Source organism: Lagenorhynchus albirostris, chromosome 4, assembly GCF_949774975.1.
Source record: "Lagenorhynchus albirostris chromosome 4, mLagAlb1.1, whole genome shotgun sequence".
Classification (NCBI taxonomy): Eukaryota; Metazoa; Chordata; class Mammalia; order Artiodactyla; family Delphinidae; genus Lagenorhynchus; species Lagenorhynchus albirostris.
In genome coordinates this window covers 32,627,587-32,648,313 of record NC_083098.1, presented here as the reverse complement: position 1 = coordinate 32,648,313, position 20,727 = coordinate 32,627,587, and the positions used below count along the sequence as shown (strand labels likewise).

The following is a 20,727-nucleotide window of genomic DNA, read 5'->3' as shown; positions in this document are numbered from 1 at the left end:
TTGTAGTGGGTGAGAGTAAGTCTTTGTTAGTATTGTTAATTTATATGGTAAATTAAATTTACTCATTAGCAGTAATTTAAAATTATGACAATATTACAACCTTTCACAAGTGACCTGTTGAAGACATCTGGATTTCAGGACTCCCAGAATCAACACAAAAGGTTTCCAACCCCCAAAGAGCCCCAAACCAAGATTTTGCCAGGATAAGGATGGTTCCCTGAATATAACTGGACACCCACAGTAGAAAGGAATTTGACTACTCCTGAAGGGAAAATAGAGGCACGGGGCATGCTCAGAAGCACTGTGGGAAGCCTTCTATCCAACGGAATATGCCACAAGGAATGTACACGAAATATCCGACAGCTTTTCATCACAGTGTTTGGGCACACCACAGTTTCTGGTCTCCTTTGATTAGAAAAGCTGTAAATATTTATCTATACTCTTGGCTGTTCTCCTTTCCCCATCTTGGTTTCTGAACTGTCAAAGATCCTTCTTACTCACATAACCAGCAGAAATAAGTGTATGATGATAGAGATCAGAATATAGAACTGCTCTTCTGGAGATCTGCAAAACTAATTCCTAGAGAGAAACACATGAAAACACACCTGGCCGGACTTTGTCTCTGAAGGAGCCAAAATGCTTTCGGATGCAGGAACTAGTACCAGACACGTTGACAAAAGGCCAATAGAAAGGAAATGATACAGAAGCGAAGGCAGGAAGAGCCATTTTAAAACTACACAAATAGCCAACATTAGTGTAATATTGACATGAACCAGCTATGAGAGCTCTTGTGTGGGGAGACCAGCTGAGGTTCCTTGTCGGCGGAAAACCAACAATGCTGCTTACAGAGGGGTTCACTCTCCTCTCCAGCTCTTTGCTTAACATCACCTGACCATTCTCATCTGACCATTCTGTTTCTAACTGAAACTTGCCCCTATCTCCTAGCACTTGCTACCACCCCCATCACCGCTCTGTTTCTCTCCATAGCACTGGTCTCTCTCCAATTCAGTGTGCAACGTATTTATTTTGCATATTGTCTCCCCTCCGCCCACCAGGATGTAAAATTCATGAGGGCAGGGATTTTTATCTGATTGCTCTGCAGAAGTCTCAGCACCTAGAACTATGCCTGGTACATAGTAGACACATTTTTTTTTTCAAATGGACTGAACAAATGAGGTATAACATGGGAACAGACTCGGTCCCAGTAGCAGAAAAGAGCAGCACTTGCTGATCTCATGTGAACATTTTCACTTGACGTCAGACATTACCTGCCTCCCTAAGCGATAGTCTAATGCTTAGCAACATAATCCGTGATCCAGAGGGTAAATATTTAGTGACGTATTTCAACACACTCACAAATGCAGGAAAAGAAATTGAGAACTATTGAAGACACATATGCATGGAAATAAAAAAGTCTAAGGAGGTTGACATATAAGTTCTTTATTAGTGGAGATTTGCCAACTAAACACAGCTTGTGTGGGTAAAAACAATGCAACCATCACAAAACAAAATCCTTGGGCATAGAAAAACCCTGTCCCAGCATTTTTTTTCCTCACGTCATCTCTTGGTATTTTGCCCGGCTCGCTTTCTCAAATCTACAACTTGGTGGAAATTACAACCAAATGGAAAAGAAGAATTTGATAGGAGGAGATGAAATGACAGAAAAATGCCCGCGTCCACATTCCAAAGTTGAAACCGTATTTCCCATTCCAAATTACACCACTGAGATCAGAAAACTTTCCAAACCCTTTATTTCTGACACTAAAGTGAGGAAGAGGAGGAAAAGAGGTTGGAAGAGAAAAGACAGACTGAAGCATCTTCTGGAGAAGGAGAGGGAGTTTGTGAAAGCTTGTCTGGCTGGGCTAGAAAACATGTTTGGGAAACAGGTCAAGAATCCTTAGGAAAATCAAATTTTAACATGTGATTTGTGGGCAAGAAGGAGCATATTTGATTATAAATCATCTTAAAGGCACTAGATTCCATTTCTATTGTTTAATTTTATGGCATTCCTGGATTATGGCTTCTCTTTGTTGCCACTTAGCTGAATTTATTTATGAATATATTTACCTTTTTTATTGTGGTTGGGTCAACGACAGTGGTGCGGCCATGCTAAAATCAGTTTCCCAAGAAGTTAAAAATCTTCTTTTACATTTATAGAAAGTAGACCTTCAACCACTAGGATTATCTATAACTCCCAGTATGCTACCTTTTCCCTGCCAGAGCAGGTGGTACCTAGAGCTCAAGGCACAGATTAAAACACAATTTTAAAAACAAAGTATTTTGAATTTTTCAACTTTATGAGCATACTATTATTCACCTTCAATGGGATCGGCAGCGTTACTGAGGACTCAACCAGAGGAAAGAAAAGAGGACGATCTTCAGTGAAATTAAAACAGGGTGACCTATTTGCAGTTAAGTCAAGCCTCTATCCCAAATGGGCCATTTTGTAAATTAGAAAAGCCAGATGCAATATCTTTCTTGACAGTAGGTGTGTGAGTGTGTGGGGGGTGAAGAGGGGGACCTGAGGAGGCCGTCCACTTTAACTTCTGTCTCCAGGGAAGGATGTGCCCAAGCTCTCCAAGGGCTCTCCTTCTCTCCAGGGTCAGATGTATGACAGCTTCCCTAGATTGCTGGGATTTACCATATGGAAGTTGATTTTTAAGCCATGCCCCAACTTGTCTTTATAATATTTATGCCTGTTTCCCCTACCTCTTTCCTTAGTAGAGATAACTGTTTGTAATTACCTTCTTCATAAAAGTCCTCACCTTTTGTAGTCAGTTCTTAAGATTTGCTTTGGGTTTTCAGGACTTTCCTGGTGGGGCAGTTGTTAAGAATCCACCTGCCAATGCAGGGGACATGGGTTCGAGCCCTGGTCTGCGAAGATTCCCACATGCCACGGAGCAACTAAGCCCGTGAGCCACAACTACTGAGCCTGCGCTCTAGAGCCCGTGAGCCACAACTACTGAGCCCACGTGCCACAACTACTGAAGCCCGTGCACCTAGAGCCTGTGCTGCACAACAAGAGAAGCCACCACAATGAGAAGCCCACGCACCACAACGAAGAGTGGCCCCCGCTCTCTGCAACTAGAGAAAGCCACGAGCAGCGATGAAGACCCAGCGTAGCCAAAGATAAAAAAAAAAAGAAAGATCTACTTTGGGTTTTCTAAGTTCCAGAAGGCTGGCCCTGTGTGATAAAGTGTTAAGTGGTCAGGCTAATTGACCTTCATTTTACAGTGCCCTGGGGCAGTCAGGGTGAGTGGGGTCTCCTCTCCCCACATTCATCACCTTGCCAAGTCTCTTCCCTTGCTTTCCTTGGGGACTACACAAAGAGGCTGAATATTCTGGGAAAGGCAGAGGGCAGCCAGGGCCCTAAGCTCTGGGAGTTGGGTGAGGTTAGTAAGAAGGGGGAAGAGAAATGCGTTCTACATCAGAACTTCAAAAGACACAGTCCTACAAAAACAGCAACCCCCTCTTTTTGCCCTGGTGGATGGAAGCATATTATTTAAATCTGTTGTTTATTAAAATAAATGTTTACTTAAACTATTAAGTTTTCAAGAATAATAATAAAAAGCACTTAACAGAGGAATGGAAGCTACTGAGAATAAGAAGGCAGAAGAGGGCAAATTAGGAAAAGGTTGACAGACTAACATGCAAAAGGCAGGAATGAATGGCTCCTCCAATGATGCTATTTGAATAATTATATTGGGCTTCTTTTTCTTCAGTATTTGGTCTAATCTAAATCTTCAAATTCTAGAAGAAAACCTGATCAGTTAAATTCAAACAATCTGCATAATAATAATATTCAAAGAACCCTAAGAGCCAAGCTCATTATAGAGCATATTCTATAAAATCTACACTAAAATTCTTACATAAGTAATGAAGGGGCACAGATGGCATCAGAGATTTTTTTAAAAAAAAAGCAATTACAGGTGTGTGCAAATGAGAATTTTGCCACAATTAGAAGTAATTCAGTCACTTTTTTTAAAAGAAAAAACCTGACAGTAAATAATTTGGTAGCAGTTTTTTTTAAAGTTTGAAAGTACTTCTCTTCTATACATATCAATAATACACACAAATGTTTGGTTAAAATCTTAGTTTTATCTGAGAGATAATGAAAAAAGGCACCTGGGAGTCAAAAATTAAGCTCGGTTAAATTTTTTAAAATTGCCACATATTTAGGATTTTTTTTCTACTTAAGGATAGATAAAAGAAAGTCATGAGTTTGGAGAAATTAATGTCTAATGGCATCCAAGTGAAGGACATTTTTATTTCTGAGTAAGACAAAGAATGAGTATTTTTTACTTCATTTCACAAGCAACAAAATCCACTCAGCTTTCGTTATCATATAAATAAAACAATTAAATCATCTCAGGATTATAATATTAACTATGGTGAAAATATGTATAGATTTTATTCTCCATTTTTAAAATGTGTGGGTTATATATACGCTACATTCCTATTTCTTGAAACAGCACATTCTATCAGAGAACATTTTTACTTCAGCCGTGTTTTAACCTTTCCGACGCCAATCCCTTGTGTCTTTCTAGGAGAAAATTGGAAAGAAATACTTAGAGGTTTAGGAAAGGCCACTGTTCTCATCTCTGCAACAGAAAGCTGCTTTCTTGTACCACAGCACACAGGAAACTTCTCATTGTGTGCTCGCTCGGGTGGGGCGTGCATTATTTAACACTACAGTGGCTTGGGAAAGATGCTGCTGAAGCATCTGCCCAAAAATACTGAAAGACACCAGAAAATAGGTTCACAGTAGGCAGGAGTGAATCCTAATACCTAAGAGATCAATTCAAGCAACTGGGCAAACAAATGGCTCTCCTTACATATTCGAATTAAAATAAAAGCAAGAACAAAAAACCTCTAACAATTTATTCACGAGGAGTAAAACTACTGTAAAATGATCTAAGCCAAAGAACCGAACTAATAATTTTTAAAATGCCTCATTCTGAATTGAGATCTGTTCCTTAAAGCTGTGACACTGAAACCATCGTTTAAGGCAGAAATATCATTTTACCTTGATGTTCAGAAATCTACGGATTAACATTCAATTTTTAGTTTAAAATAAATAGCCTTCCTACTTGCTCTCCTATCCCGCCCCCCGCCCCCACCAAATAAGGAATAACGACAGGGTGGGGCATCATTGTTTCTGCAAAGATGATACAAAATGAGACCCACTGTTTCAGGAAGCAAACCTAAGGTCCAACCCAAGTTTTTTTTTTTTCTTTTTTATCTCCCTTCTGTGTAATGCTACCATTGAACTCCACCCAGATTTGAGCCTATTTCAAAGGCAGGGAAAAAAATGTCAGAAAAGACCCCAAATGATCTCCTGCATATTTTCTGATTATCAATGGCATTCAGGATTCAGAGGGTCGAGGCATGCATTATGAATGAATGGGTTTCCAATGGTAACTGGGAACTGTGGCACTCAACCCCAGGGTTCTCTAACAGAGGACACAGTGGGGGAAGGGTCGAATCACAGCCTCCTCCACCCTGGGGTACCAAGGAAGGAATCCTGCAAATTAAACACTTCATCCCCATCTTTGTACCCAGCAGAGAGATGCACGGGGAAAACAAATCTTATATTTAAAATAGGCCGACATACACATTAAAATAAAGACTAGTAAAAATAAAGATCTAGTCAGATCACATTAGAAAAGTGATAAGAAAAATCCTGCATGACTTTCTCCCTATTCTTGTTAATTTGATGCTTTTGTTTAAGCAGAGTGGGGGTCTCCCTCTATCTTATAGTTACAGAGCATACAGCATCACCATGAGAGAGAAGGGGTGGGGGTCTCGGGGAGCCAGAACGGAGACAACAGAAGAAATTAGTTATTCACCTGGCGTAAGACTAAGCAATCCGAACATTTAGGACCTACCCATTTCTGCAGACAGACTAATTAACGAGGCAAAGAATTCAATCCTCCCCGGCCTGGCGCTGCAGCCCGCGACAATCCACAAGATCAATGCACATTTCTGCTAACATCTCAAGTTTGGAAACACCATGCAAAGAGACTGGTTAAAATTCCCTACCATGCAGTGCAGCCATCATCAGAAGCCCAGCATATCTTCTGCTCTATGGAGTGATGTGCCAGCTCATGAACAGAGGAGAGGAAGAGAAAAATGGAGGAAATAAGAGGAGGCTCAGGAAAGTCGGCAGGAATGTTTCTGGGTCATTAACAAGTAGGAGACCCCTTTCGGTATTCAAACCAATCAATCTTTATCTTACAGGACATCTTTTTCTCACTCAGCGTCTGTTGAAAAGACTGCAGCAGACCAAGCAAGGGATTATGGGATAGGGATGCAGCAGCTAGCTGCAATGAGATTCGTGGGTGGCTTGCTTTCCCCTCTGAGTCAGCAGTCAGCTGTTTCCACGTTCTGGTGCTGGGCCGCTGGGGTCCATCACCAGCATGTGGCTGCATCTCCCGCGCCACGCAGCCGGGACAGGCGCTGGGTTACAAATCGTAAAGAGGGTGTGCTGTTAAGTAAGCAAAAGGGGATGCAGTGGGATCCCAGATCCCAGAAAGAAAACTAGGCACACGGGACCTCAGTACGAAAATTTCAAATTTAGAGGAGTGTTTTGGGTGAGTGTGAGCACACACTCACTTTCTTTAGTAAGGAAAAAAAAAAGCTATTTCCTTAGACTTTTAAAGTAGCTTGAAACACCAATGCAAATTTTAAAAATGCAAAACAGCCCAGTTCAACAAGCCTCTACTACTCTTGATGTTTACCCAGAAAAGGGTCTATAAAATACAGTTCCTCAAAGTCAGATAATGCAAATGACATTTCTCTGCTTTTTGTGGTTCTAGTCATTTACAGAAAAATCATATAAATCAACATTTACTTGATTCAAGGGGTGAACAGAACCTTTTGTTTTTCTGATGATGCAAAAGTTTTCAGTTTAAAGGTTGAGAACCTTGTCAAACTTGACATATTGACATAACCCCTATAAGGTCATTCAACTGATTTTGAAAAGTTTTGAATAACATAAAACTGACCAGAAAGAATATTACAAATAAAACTTTAGAATTAAAAAATCTTACATATCAGAATGGAAGTCATAGTCATTCCCTTTTCTACAGCAATGGAGGTAGGGAAACCTATTGCATTCTATTCCTTGGTTAGTTACTAGCTTAAAAGTAGACACTAATCATTTTCTTTAAATAATTAAGACCGAATTTGCATATTTGATGACATTAATATTCATCACATTCTTTCCATGTAGTCAGGCATTGCAGTGAGCCCTGTGAAGGGGCACTCAGCTCTGCAGAGGGGAGGGGGGTCACAGAGAATTCAGTCAACTTCACAAACTCGGGAAAATGCAGACGTGCCAATTCTGGCATGCTATTCCGGGTGGTACATAGTTCTCAAAAGCTCAGGTTAACACCCTGCGTTAGAAGTTTGTTTTGTTTTTAACAGCTTTATTAAATATAAGTCACATGCTGTACAATTCATCCACTTAAAGTGTACAATTTCCAACATTAAAAAGTCACAAATAATAAATGCTGGAGACGGAGCAGAGAAAAAGGAACCCTCCTACACTGCTGGTGGGAATGTAAATTGGTGTAAGTCACTATGGAGAACAGTATGGAGGTTCCTTAAAAAACTAAAAATAGAGCTACCATATGATCCAGGAATCCCTCTCCTGAGCATATATCTGGAGAAAACTCTAATTCGAAAAGATACGTGCACCCCAATGTTCATTTCAGCACTATTCACAATAGCCAAGACATAGAAGCAACCTAAATGTCCATCGACAGAGGAATGGATAAAGAAGATGTGGTACATATATATATAATGGAATATTACTCAGCCATAAAAAAGAATGAAATAATGCCATTTGCAGCAACATGGATGGACCTAGAGATTATCATATTAAGTGAAGTGAGAAAGACAAATATCATATGATACCACTTATATGTGGAATCTAAAAAAAATGATACAAATGAACTTATTTACAAAACAGAAAGAGACTCACAAACATAGAAAACAAACTTATGGTTATCAAAGGGAAAAGGCAGGGGGAGGGATAAATTAGGAGTTTGAGATTAGTAGATACAAACTTTCATATATAAAATAGGTAAACAACAAGGTCCTACTGTATAGTACAGGAACTATATTCATTATCTTGTAATAAATACAATGGAAAAAAACTGAAAAAGAATATAATTGAATCACTTTGCTGTACACCAGAAACTAACACAACATTGTTAATCAACTATACTTCAATTAAAAAAAAAAAAGCTGTACCCTTTAGCTATCACTCCCTACCTTCCCATACCCCACAGTCCTAAACAACCACTATCTATCTCTATAGATTTCCCTATTCTGGCCTGTAACATGAATGGGATCATAGAATATGTGGTCCTAGGCATCTGGCCTATTCCACTTAGTGTGACATTTTCAAGGTGCATCCACATTGTAGCATGTGTCAGTTCTTCATTCCTTTATTTGATTGAGAAATATTCCATTGTATAGATATAGCACATTTTGTTTATCCATCTGTCAGTTGATGGACATTTGGGTTGTTTCCACTTTTTGGCTATTATTAATAATGCTGCTATTGTGTTTGTGTGGACATGTGTTCTGTTCTAGAAAGTCACAATTTAATTAGAACCAACTTTGGAAACTACAGACAGGCAAACCCCACTGCACGTTACAATGTCCTCTTCCTAAGACAGGCCATCACAATGGTCCCTGACTTGCCAAGACAGGAGTCCCCTCTTCTTCTCATGTGTGTTTTCTGATGAAATTTACTGACCACAATGAATCCAGTAGCCAAATTCTTCAAAAGTGGATCCTCCCCTGTGACCTTCCTCTCCCCTGACCTCTCTTCTTCTCTTCTTCCACTCAACCCAAACTCTGGGGCATACAACTGGACTGAGTCTCTGTTCTCACAAGATGGTAGAGAAGTGGGAGAAATCCTTGGTCTTGTTGCTGGGCTTGTAGTCAGAGAAGGTTCACTTACACTCTCAGTCATTCATTCCAATGAACACTTACTGAACGTCCAGCATGTGCCAGGCACTGAGTAGGCACTGAGGATACAGAGAATAGACTGGTTTCTCAGCCCTCAGGAAGGTCATAGTCTATAGTGTGGGAGATGGATTAGTAATCAGGCAATTGCAACTGCGAGTGGTAGATGCCTTGACTGATGGCCATGGCTGTTGGTATAGAAGGGCTCAGTTGCTTCCTGAGTTGTAGTCTGCTTGTATTGGGACCTTATGCAGCCAGAGTGTGAGGCCATAAGAGCAGAGAAGAGCCCAAGACCCTTGGGATTGAGTCTGCTACACACCTTACTGACTTCTTGGAGCCATCTTGCCCCTCCCCAGGGTTTCCCTTCAGTTGAATGGACATTAGAGAGCTAACCGTCATCAGCCAGTTTGACTGAGATGTACACTCGGGAAGTGTACAGACACTGCGTGTGCATAAGAACAGGACAGGTGCTAACTGAAGTGGGTTTGGCAGGATCCTGAGAGATATAGAGCTCTGAAATTTATTGACCATGTATTATGTGCCAGGTTCAATTCAAAGCCCTTTAATATACCATCTATCTATCCCTAATCAAGGACGTTTCCCCTAGAAAGTAAACTCCTTAGGATGGCATATAAGGCCACTTATGATCTGGCCTCTGCTTTCCTCATTTTTTTCTTCCCCAATCATCCTCTGGTTCCTAAGTCATGCCACTGTTCATTTTTTAGCAGTGGTTCTCAACCAGGGAAGGGCACCAGTCTCCCTGATGGAGTGGTGAGGTATGCATTTGTAAATGGGAAGGAGCATTTTTGACTGTCATATTGATTGTGTGTTTGGGGGTGGGGGGGTGGGGAGGTACTGTGATATCATGCCTGAGGGCAGGGATGCCTGCCATCCTCCAATGCATGGGAGGGTCTCATACAAGTACCTTTGTCCCCTCAAATTGCTGATAGCACCCCCTTTGAGAAACACTATTCTCTAGGTTCACACACCACTTGTTCTGAGAGGAATGCTTGTCCTCTCCTGACTCCTTCACCTAGTTACCTCCTTCAAATCCTCCAGAACTCAGCAAAGACACCCGCACTCTAGGGAGGATTCTCTGCGACTCCTCCAATCCCAGACCCTCCCACCCCCGTCTGGACTGGGTATCAACCCCATGTGCTCCATAGCATTCTTTGCTGAAAATTACTGACAGCTCCATCTTTTACCTCTAACTCCCCAGCCCCTATGCAGTGCCTGTCACATAATAGGTGCCCAATAAGTAGATGCAGAATGATGGACGTCCTTCTATTGATACAAATGGATGAGTGACATAACATGATGTAAAGGTAAACGCTCATCTCAGAATTAGAAAATAGTTGGATCAGAGACCATTAGGGAAAGGCAAATCTTCATATCTGATTGCTGGTTTAGAATTTAGAAAGCACCTTCATAATATAAAGCAAAGCAAACGCAGAGACCGAGTGTAACAGGGAAGAACAAATCTGACTCCACATTAGCTCTTTTTTCTTTTACTTTAACCTCTGTATTCTATTGATTTTGCTACAAGTTAAGAATGTTGCCTATAGCCTGAAGTATGCCGGATAGTGTATTCTAAAGGCTCTGACCTCTAAAGGTATAACACTTTTCATATAGAGACAAAAAGTTGCAGAACAGAGCATAATATCTTGTTGGAGGTTTATAGGAACATGGTGACTGGATCTACGTGGACAGCTGCAAGAACAAAGGATTCTGGCATCAAGAGGTTTGCTGCAACCAAGCACACCCCGTCCCCTTTTAGTATAAAAGAAGACTGAAAAAAAAATAAATAAATAAATAAAAATAAAAAAAAAAAAAAAGAAGACTGAATTCTAACTCGGGGAAGATGGTTCTTTGGCACACTAGTCCACCATCTTCTTGGTCTGCTGTCTTTCCAAAGTCACTATTCCTTGCCTCAACAACTCGTCTCTATTTACTGGCCTGTCATGCGGCCAGCAGAACAAGCTTGGACTTGGTAACAAGAGCAGACTTATTATTGTTTTAGTGGAAACTGAAGTTCAGAAAGTTTACAGGACCAGCCCAGAGTGGAGTAGCCATTAAGCAGTAGAGGTGAATTAGAGTTCAGACTTTGTGACTGGCATAGTTCCGCTTTCAGTGTGCACAATGCCCCTGAAGGATGGGCAAAAGCTGAGACAGTTATCAGGCAATTCCGCAGTGGAACAAAGCCAGCTGATTAGAGAGGTGATGTGTTTCAGTGAGAGAGAAATACAGTCAACTAGGGGGAGGCAGCCTGAAATCAGGAGCCTATAAAGTCTGCCCAATGCAATTATCATTTAGTTTTTTTCTTTTTTTTTTAATCTTTGCTTGCAAAAGCTTTTATGAAAATTGTTGCCAAATGGTCTTCTGAAAGAAGATGGTAAGGAAAACTTATTTCCTGCCTTCAGTTCAGGCTTGAGTGAGTGGAGAAGAGATATTGTTAGGATGGATTTCACAGGTCAGCACCCCACGTGGGACCCCTCAGAACCAGGCTCTTCCAGCCAGTCCAGACTCTTTGCAACCAGTTTGAGAGAGTGGTTTGGCTGGGACCCCAAGAGGCTCCTTCTTCTCTATTGGTAGAGGCTGCAGAGACCCTCCCCCAACATTGGGGGTTAGGGGCCATTCTTTAGTGGCCATGGGGAGGTCCTAGACCAAACAGGACTGTTTGAAAATAATGGTGATGAAGCAGAATGGATCTTCCCTTTAAAAATGTCCTTAAGAAGAGACATGGTCCAAGTTGGCCTTAACCTAGAGGGATCCTGCGGATAGAAATAGAGTCAGCTCACCCAGTTACAGCCCAGGAACTCACACGAGAACTGGTCTTGGGATTACCATGCAATTTGGGGGAGGGGGTGGGGATTACCATTTAATGTTATATATTTCACAAATAATTATGTACCAGGTGGTATACTAGGCACCGATGACACAAAAATAAATAAGACATGAGCAGAACCTCTCAAAATCACTCCTGGGGACAGAGTTTTCTGCGTCCAAGCCACAGGCAAGTTGACTGGGCCTCAGGTGTCAGGACAGGCCTTCCCAGACAGGCAGAGTGTTTGCAGTAATGGTGACCCAGATCAAGCACCCTGATTCCCTGTCCAGTATCTTAGCATCCCCTCCAGATGCCTGTGCATTTCTAGGGGGTGCTGCTTAATACTGATGACATAATCCAGGCAGGGTCTGCCCAGCACAGAAGAGAGGGAGACCCATCATTTTCCTTGATCTAGGCCGTATCCTTTTATTATGACCTCTGAGTTCATTTTACCTTTCTTGGCACTTTTGTCATGTTGAATCATATTGAACAGATAATTAAAATTCATGCCTAGGGGCTTCCCTAGTGGCGCAGTGGTTGAGAATCTGCCTGCCAATGCAGGGGACACAGGTTCAAGCCCTGGTCTGGGAGGATCCCACATGCCGCGGAGCAACTAGGCCCGTGAGCCACAACTACTGAGCCTGCGTGTCTGGAGCCTGCGCTTCGCAACGGGAGAGACCACGACAGTGAGAGGCCCGCGCACCGCGATGAAGAGTGGCTCCCGCTCTCCGCAACTGGAGAAAGCCCTCGCACAGAAACGAAGACCCAACACAGCCAAAAGTAAATATAAAAAATAAATTAATTAATTTTAAAAAAAAGGAACTCCAAATTGGTCTGGTATAATTTGTTCATATGGAACATAGGATGCTTTCTTTTCTACATGCTTGTAAACCATCCCATTAACACTCCCCTATAAAATTACACTTGATAGAGCTCCTTAGCTTACAATTTGTGGGTTTGATCTTTGTAAATAAAAAGTATATTTGCCCACCTCCAGTCTTTAAGAAACTCACCTTTTCCCTAAGATCTCATAAAACTCAGGATCTGTGATTGGGCAATCATGGCTATGTATTATTTAAAAAAACCTAGAATGTCATTTACTGAAGACAGGGGATTTAACATTTATTTAGGGCAACTGAATTTTCTATTTTTACCTACTGTATTTGTTTCTTAGGCCTGCTGTAACAAAATACCACAGACTGGCATGACTTATAACAGCAGAAATTTATTTTCTCACACTTCTGGAGGCTAGAAGTATAAAAATCAAGGTATCAGCAGGGTTAAGTTCCCTCCAAAGACTCTAGGTGAGGATCCTTCCTGTCTCTTTCAGTATCTGATGGCCCCAGGCACTCCTTGGCTTGCAGGCACATCACTCCAATCTACTTTTGCTGTTACATGGCTATCTTCTCCCTGTACATATCTATGTCTTCACATGGAGCTCCCGTCCCTGTATCTCTGTTTTTTCTTCTTATAAGGACGCCTGTCAAATTGGATTACGGCCCACCCTTATAGAGTGCGACCTCTTCTTGATTATATCTGCAAAGACCCTATTTCCAAAAAAGGTCACATTCATAGGTACTGGGGTTTGGGACTTTAACATATCTTTTTGAGGGACGTAATTCAACCCATAACGCCTACTGTGGGTAAAAGGCTAACATGAGGCCTGGGCTGACACAGGCCCACCTGAAAATGACCTGGCTTTCCCACAGCACTGTTCTCTCAAAAATAGAGTTGAGATAAATGGAGAATGTTACATCTGCCTTGTTTCTGGTGTGCATTAGTGGAGCTGTGAGGTGGCTGCAAAACTAGGATGGCATAAAAGGTTAGTGGGATAAAGGGACTATGACTTGTGTGTGTAAAGGTGAGTGCTACACACCTTGGCTCTCATCCCTGGTACATACCCCAAGTGGGTGAGGGGCAAAGAAGCTTCTGGGCCTCCCGATGAGATGAAGGTGCTGTATCTCCTGCTTTGCCTCCTTTGCCAGTGCTTACTAACCATATTCTTAAATTAAAGCCTCTTTGTGTCTTGTGAGTCTGATTGGCAGCTTGAACCCACAGCTGTGCTGCTGGCCTCTCCTGGTCCGAGTTCCTTCTTATTAGCCCCCCGAAGCCCCTTCTCAGCTTCAAGATGTCCTATGCACAGAAGACGCAAGCAAAACACAAGGCTCTACCATTCGATATACATCAGACACCCCAGCAGCATGCTTCCTCTCCCTTATTCTTTGTCTTGGTCTGACTATGACAAAAATAACAAGTAAAAGCAAGCAAACTAAGTGCTCTTTAGTTTTGCCTTCTTTTGGCCTGGCTTTTTTTTTTTTTTTTGCGGTACGCGGGCCTCTCACTGTTGTGGCCTCTCCCACTGCGGAGCACAGGCTCCGGACGCGCAGCCTCAGCGGCCATGGCTCACGGGCCCAGCCACTCCGCGGCATGTGGGATCTTCCCGGACTGGGGCACGAACCCGTGTCCCCTGCATCGGCAGGCGGACTCTCAACCACTGCACCACCAGGGAAGCCCTGCCCTGGCTAATTTTAAGCTGACTGCCGTGAGTATTCCTGGAAGATAACCTCCCAGTCCTAACTCTGGATCCCTAGTTATACCGATGCCCACACTGATGAGCACAACAGGACCCAGCGTTGTTTTTCCCTTCATCAGTTTCGTGATTACACTTTTCATTTGGACAATTAAATTCAAGTCAGTGCCAAGTTCCTGCTTGCCTCAGCGGTTTACCTTGTTTAATCACTTAAGGGGCTCTGACTACCAGGTTGAGATTTAGAGTCAGGGATCCTAGGTAGCAAATTTCCCTCGGTGACTGCCCTGCCAAGGCTGCAGAGGCCGAGCCCAGACCTGAGCTGGGCGGGGCCGGCAGAGCCCAGACCTGAGCTGGGCGGGGCCGGCAGAGCCCAGACCTGAGCTGGGCGGGGCCGGCAGAGCCCAGACCTGAGCTGGGCGGGGCCGGCAGAGCCCCGACCCGCAGGCGCCTGGAGCCGGGAGCCGGGGGTGGCTGATGTGGGTGCGCCGCTGATGATGCCTTACTAGACGCTGACTTCCTCTTCCCCATGTTCCTTCCTCTCTGTCCCATAAAAGGGATTATTTTTTAACCAACATGTAGTTCAGACAGAACCTTACAAAAGTTCATGTCTGTTGACCCAGTAATTCCGCTTCTAGCACTCTATTCTAAAGGAATAATCACAGATACGGGCCAGTCTCCCACAGCCCGGGCTTCCCAGGCCAGGCGGAGCCCGGAGAACATTCACCGGTCCCCACACCACCTCGTGGTGGTTTCTATGGCAACAGGCTCCTCCCCAAGAGGCCTTCTGCATAGAGGCGTCCGCGCCTCAGCTTATATTTTAAATCTCCTTCCGCGCCCCCCCCCGGAGGTTTCTTTTCCTAACCTTATTTCTCACCGGGAGAAAGGACGACTCTATAAAATAACTGATTCAAGTGGTGGCGATGGCAGCAGCGCCGGTGGGGGTGGGGGGAGGAGTCAGCCTTTTACTGCGGCGACAGAGTTCCAGGGATCGCCCAGGCCCGCCCCCTCCCGAAATGTGGTTGCGCCAACTGCGGCCCTTTGCCATCCCCAGGACTGCGGCTCTCCTGCCTTTCTCCCGGCTGGGTTCCGCATCTGAGCGAACGTGACCAAGGTGCCACGCAGTCAGGGGGGACTTTCGCCCGTTAACAGGCCTGAGTTTCCTGAGGGCTTCTAGAGCTCTGTGCTCTAACGCGAAGGGTGGTACTACCGGAGGAGGCTGGGCACCTGGGCAGGGGGAATAATCTGAGGATGGTGGAACTTGGCATCACCCGCAGGAGGCTGCCTCCCCCATACCTTTAATCAGGAGAGAGTATTTTCCTAAGCAGCGAATGCGGCACACGCCACACTGGTCACCTATATTAGAATCATGCTGCGAATGTCAGCATGAAGCTGTAATTAAGGCACAGGCTCTGGAGACACATCTGTATTGGCTCTGCGATCAGGCTGCTCCTTGCCTCTGTAAGCTCATTTGTGAACTATCACCTCACAAGGCTGTCGTGATGATTAAATGGTGTAGCGTGTAAGTGTCTTAGCACCTTGCTCAATGCACAGCGAGTCTCAGGTAACTATGACCAGGGCAGTGGTGGAGAGTATGGGCCTAGGGCCAGGGTGGGTTTGAGTCCTGGCTCTGCCAAATATGACTTTGAGCAAGTAATTTAACCTCTCTGTGCCTCAATTTCCTCCTCCGTATAATGGGGATAATAACCTAGTTCATTGGGTTATTGTGAGAAGTAAATGGTTTAGTCTATGAAGAGAACCTACCCCAGTGCCTGACACGCAGCAGTCAGTTCATGTATTAGTAGGGCAGTGGTACTAGCAGTATCACCTCTATTAGATTTGAGTTCCTTTAGGAATGACTGATGAGCCCCTTTTGTATTCCTAGAGGCTGGCTTGTGTAGGGATTCAAAAAACATTTATTTGAATGAATGGACTAATAATATACTACTCCCCATCAAATTCTTTTCTTATGGCAACTAAAATAAATCAAGAAATGAGAGTGGGCAGAATCATGCAAAATCAGAAACAATGTATCTATCTACTTTTATCATCCGGGAAGGACAGGCCTCCCTTGGCCTCGGCCACTTAGCATTGCTGTCTCCCAGCTGGCTTTGACACAGTTGAGGAAGAGGCTGCGGCGCTACTTTGTTGCTCTGGGTGAGTTCTCACACTAACTCCCAATCTCAGGTCAGCCCCAGGAAGGAAGAGGTCTCTGCTCCAGCTCCCTTGCCCCTCGTTCTTGTGACAAACAGCCCTGGTACCTTCTGCTGGTCAGCAGCCAGTGGAAATGAGTCCTCATCAACCAGTTTCTTGCTTTAAGAGTCAGCAGCCTTCTTGGAAAGATAAGAAGAGAGAGGATTCCTTTTGGCACGTTTCCAAAGTTTTTCCCTTTGATGAAAGTCATCCTCTCTAAATGTAAGAACGGGAGGCCTCGCTTTCATGTCCTCCTCTGAATGGACTTGCTCTAAATACCGACGGGCCCAGCTCTCTTCTCTCCCTCAGCGGTTGGCAGTGTGTCTGGGCTGGATGCCAGGAAGCCACGGTGCCACTAGAGGCGAGGGGATCGGGGCAGGAGAATGGGAGTAGTTAGGCCGCAGCAAAGGGGTGTGCACACCAGTCCCGTCAGGCCTGCCCAGCCCAGGGCGTCCTGTGAGATCCGTACCGGGTGAGCCACCTTGGTGCCAGGCGGAGCCATCCATGGCCTGAGGGCCAGTGCCGGAGGCATCCTGACTCTTCCTTGATAATGTCTTTCCTCCTCCTGTGACTCTTCTTCCCCTCTTCTCCTGCCCTCTCCCTCCTCCCCACCCACTTCCTTCATTCAACCAGCTTTTAATGTCCCTCTACTATGTGCTGGGCACTGCGTGGAGGTCCACATTCAGTCACCAACCTTAAGGGACTTGTGCACTCTCATGAGAGACAAATATAAAGTCTCAAACATAAATTAAACGAATAAAAATAAAAATAAATTTGATCTCGAACAATTTTTATCTGTGGCCTCCACCTCAGACCCAGCGAGGATGCTCACAGGTGTTGCTCCAGCTGACTGGGACGGCGTTCTCTGGTGGATGATACTCCATACTCTGGAATCAGAAAGATGTGCATGCAAACCCAGCCCTGACGCTGACCAGAAGTGTGATTTGGGGGAAATTACACAACCTCTCTGACCCTCTGTTTCCTCCTCTGTAAAATGGCAATAAAAGGGTTATTATGAGGATAAAATACGCTAATGCCTGAAAGACACTGAGCACAGTGCCTGGCACACAGTAAGACTCAAAAGACATCAACTATGGTGGTGGTTTTAATTACTCAAGCCTGGGGGTCAGCAAGCTTTATCGGTAAACATTTTAGACTTTGTGGGCCTGTTAACACAGTACCTGTTAGAACGACTCAACCCTATTGTCATACAGTGAAAGCAGCCATAGACAGTATGTTAAGGAGTGTAGCTGTGCACCAATAAAAGTCCATTTATAAAGAGTGATTGTGAAACTTTATATAAATTTCACATGCACAGAAAATTATTTTTCTTTTGACTTTTTCCCCACGCACTTAAAAATGTAAAAACCATTCTTAATTCACAGGCTGTACAAAAACAGGCAGTGGGCTGGATTTGGTCCACAGGCTATAGTTTGCCTACCCCTGATCAAGCCTCATGAAAGGGCTGACACTTCCTTTCATGGATTTTGCCTCAAAGGGAAATCCAGTTGGTGGGTCCATAATACCATAATTCAGTGTCTACTTCAAGCCTGATGACCTTTAACAAGTGTCCAGACCAACCCAAGGACGGCAAAAATCTCATAAAAGAAAAACAATACCTACAATTTACATGTGTCCAAGATAAGAAACAGAAAAGAAAATCCGTTCCTTAGATGTACGATCGCCCTGTGTTTTGTAGACAAAGGCAAGCTGTTTCCACAGGTGCAAGAATTAGCAATGTGTGTACTTCACTTCTCAGGGCTGTATACAGAGACACCCAGCTGTAGAAAACGTCACAGAGGGTCACAACACCCCTAAGTTTTATACATAGGGGGTGAGAGAAAACAGAATGCATGGCGAGTGAAGTAGGCTGGGGAAAATGAGGGTGGGCAGGAGACACCTGCAAGAAAAGAGGCCAAGTCCCACCCCCCGTGGAAATCAAATTGCAGATGATTGTTTATACAACAGTTAGGGACCCCAAGTAATGCCACATAATTTCTAATTCCCGCCTCTCCTTGCCTCCTCCCAAACTTCCTCAGTATCTGCAGATGGAAATAGGACTTTGTGCTTTACTTTCCACTGTAATCTAGGAAGGTTTTCATTCTCTAGTTCATATCAAATTCCTCTCAGGCCAGACATTCTTTCTCTAATGCTATAAAAAGGCCATAATCTAGATACACTGCAATTAATAATTAAACTTGTTTCCCTTGACGCAGAGGAAATGCAAAGACTTTCTTATAAAGCCATTCCAAGAAACAAATCTGTTCTTGTACATCTTTTAAAAGCTATACACACTACTATATATATAAAATAGAACCAACAAGGACCTACTGTATAGCACAGGGAACTATACTCAATATTTTGTAATAACCTGTGAGGGAAAAGAATCTGAAAAAGAAATAGATAGATATGTATGTATAACTGAATCACTTTGCTGTACACCTGAAACTAACACAACATTGTAAATCAACTATACTTCAATAAAAAAATAAATTTAAACAAAACAAAACTGTGTTATCCATGTCCTGCTCTCATTATTGGATGAAGAACCTGCTAATCCTGCCTGACTGAACTGTTGAGTGGCCCTCAAGGTCGGACGTCATAATAATGTCCTCTAGCTTGGCGGGGACTCTCCCCAGGAGAAGCACAGCTCAGTCACGGACGTATATATAGTTCAAGTCATCAATAACCTGCTGGCTCCCTGCTGAACTGCCTCTCTGTTTTAACTGCTACCTAATGTGAAAAGAAAGCAAGGCTTCTTTGGAAAGGAAAAAGTGAGGAGCTGGGATCTAGGAAGGAACCTTGGCCAGGATTTACCTTGGCAGGGAGGGAGCGCCCAATCCTCCCTCCCTGCCCATCCGGAAGCACAAGTCCGAGGTCAAAGAACCTGGCATTTTCTTTTGTCTTTCCCCTACCACGTGGCGTGGCACTGGTACTCTCTAAAGGGATACAAGCCACCGCTCTGTCCTATGGATCTTCAGTCTCAGACCTTGTCATATGGATCAAGGGCATAAACTCCATCACTTTCTAGTCCCACGGGGGGCCCAGTTCACCACCCCAGCTCCTGGCCTGAATCCCGATCCACATCCCATCTTGCCCCAGCAGAGCCTCTCCACCGGTGACTGGAAGCAGGAAGGCACAAGACTCTCATCCTTTCAAAGACTCAGTAGTATTTAAAGTTGGAAGGACAGAGAGATGATACAGTCCCATGGTTTTAGAGACACAAAATACTTTCTCTAAAGACCTGGTCCTGATCCTGGGGGCCCTGCCAACTTGCCTGCCTCTCACTTTGCTGGACCTGACGCAACTCTTCAGAATACCTGGAGCTCTTGTGGCCTCTGTGGCCATATCTAGTCCAGATCACCAGTGTATAGACAGTGAAACAGGGCTGGTGAGGTGACGTAACTCCCCTGATGCCGTACAACTAGCTAGTGGCAAAGCCTGACCCTGAGTGCACTCCTCTCTCCGTTTGGCCCCTGCCCTCTGTGCACAGGCAGACCTGGGGAGCCGTCTCTGCAGGCTGCCTGGGTTTCATTATGATTGCATTAGTTCTCTGGAGACTGTTCCCCAACCGAAACGACTGAAAATACAAACACAGGTGTAGGTCTTGTCAAGTGAAAACAGAAAACTATATTGAGGAATAACAAACAGCTCTCATACTACAGCTGGTCTGCTTGAAGAGTTAAAGGTTCAGAGTTTATGAATATGCAAACCTTGCAGTCAAACAGCAGGAATTCCCAAGATAGCAGAAAAACAGGAACCCGCCACAAAGGATGAGAGTACTAAAAGGTTAAAATGCCAGGCCATCCACTGGGCAAAGGGCAGGGAAAAAATAAACCATGACATCCTGTTAGAGCGGGATTCATAGAGAAGGCAGGCACCTGGGAATAGAAAGGAAAAAAAAGAAAAGAAAAGATACAAGAGGTAATAGAGGATATTTACCAACTGTGCACAGTTAAGAAGCTGCATATCTTCAGAATGACCTTGACAATAAAAACCTGACACTAAAACAAACACAGAAGAGTGGAAGTTAAATCATTAGCTGTTGTATAGACTGCATATGAAGCCTTTTCAGCTAGTCAAATTTGAGAGTAGGGTAAAGTGATAAAGGCACACAGGTTTACTCAAAAGAGCGTGAGCGCACTGTTGACATCAGATGGCCAGTGTGTTCTGGCCCTTCTCTTTTCTGTTCCCTGATGGG

The 20,727-nt window shown here is 43.9% G+C and overlaps 1 protein-coding gene across 1 annotated transcript in view; it reads right to left on the bottom strand.

Annotated features, from left to right (window-relative positions):
- The window catches only part of MND1 (meiotic nuclear divisions 1), a 162,688-nt gene extending 156,531 nt beyond the window's left edge, over positions 1–6,157 (bottom strand). Inside the window, exon 1 of the mRNA XM_060147813.1 lies at positions 6,043–6,157. Within this exon, the coding sequence (XP_060003796.1) occupies positions 6,043–6,045 (3 nt within the window). The 5' untranslated portion in view covers positions 6,046–6,157. The remainder of the gene's footprint in view (positions 1–6,042) is intronic.
- Positions 6,158–20,727: the final 14,570 nt, after the last annotated feature.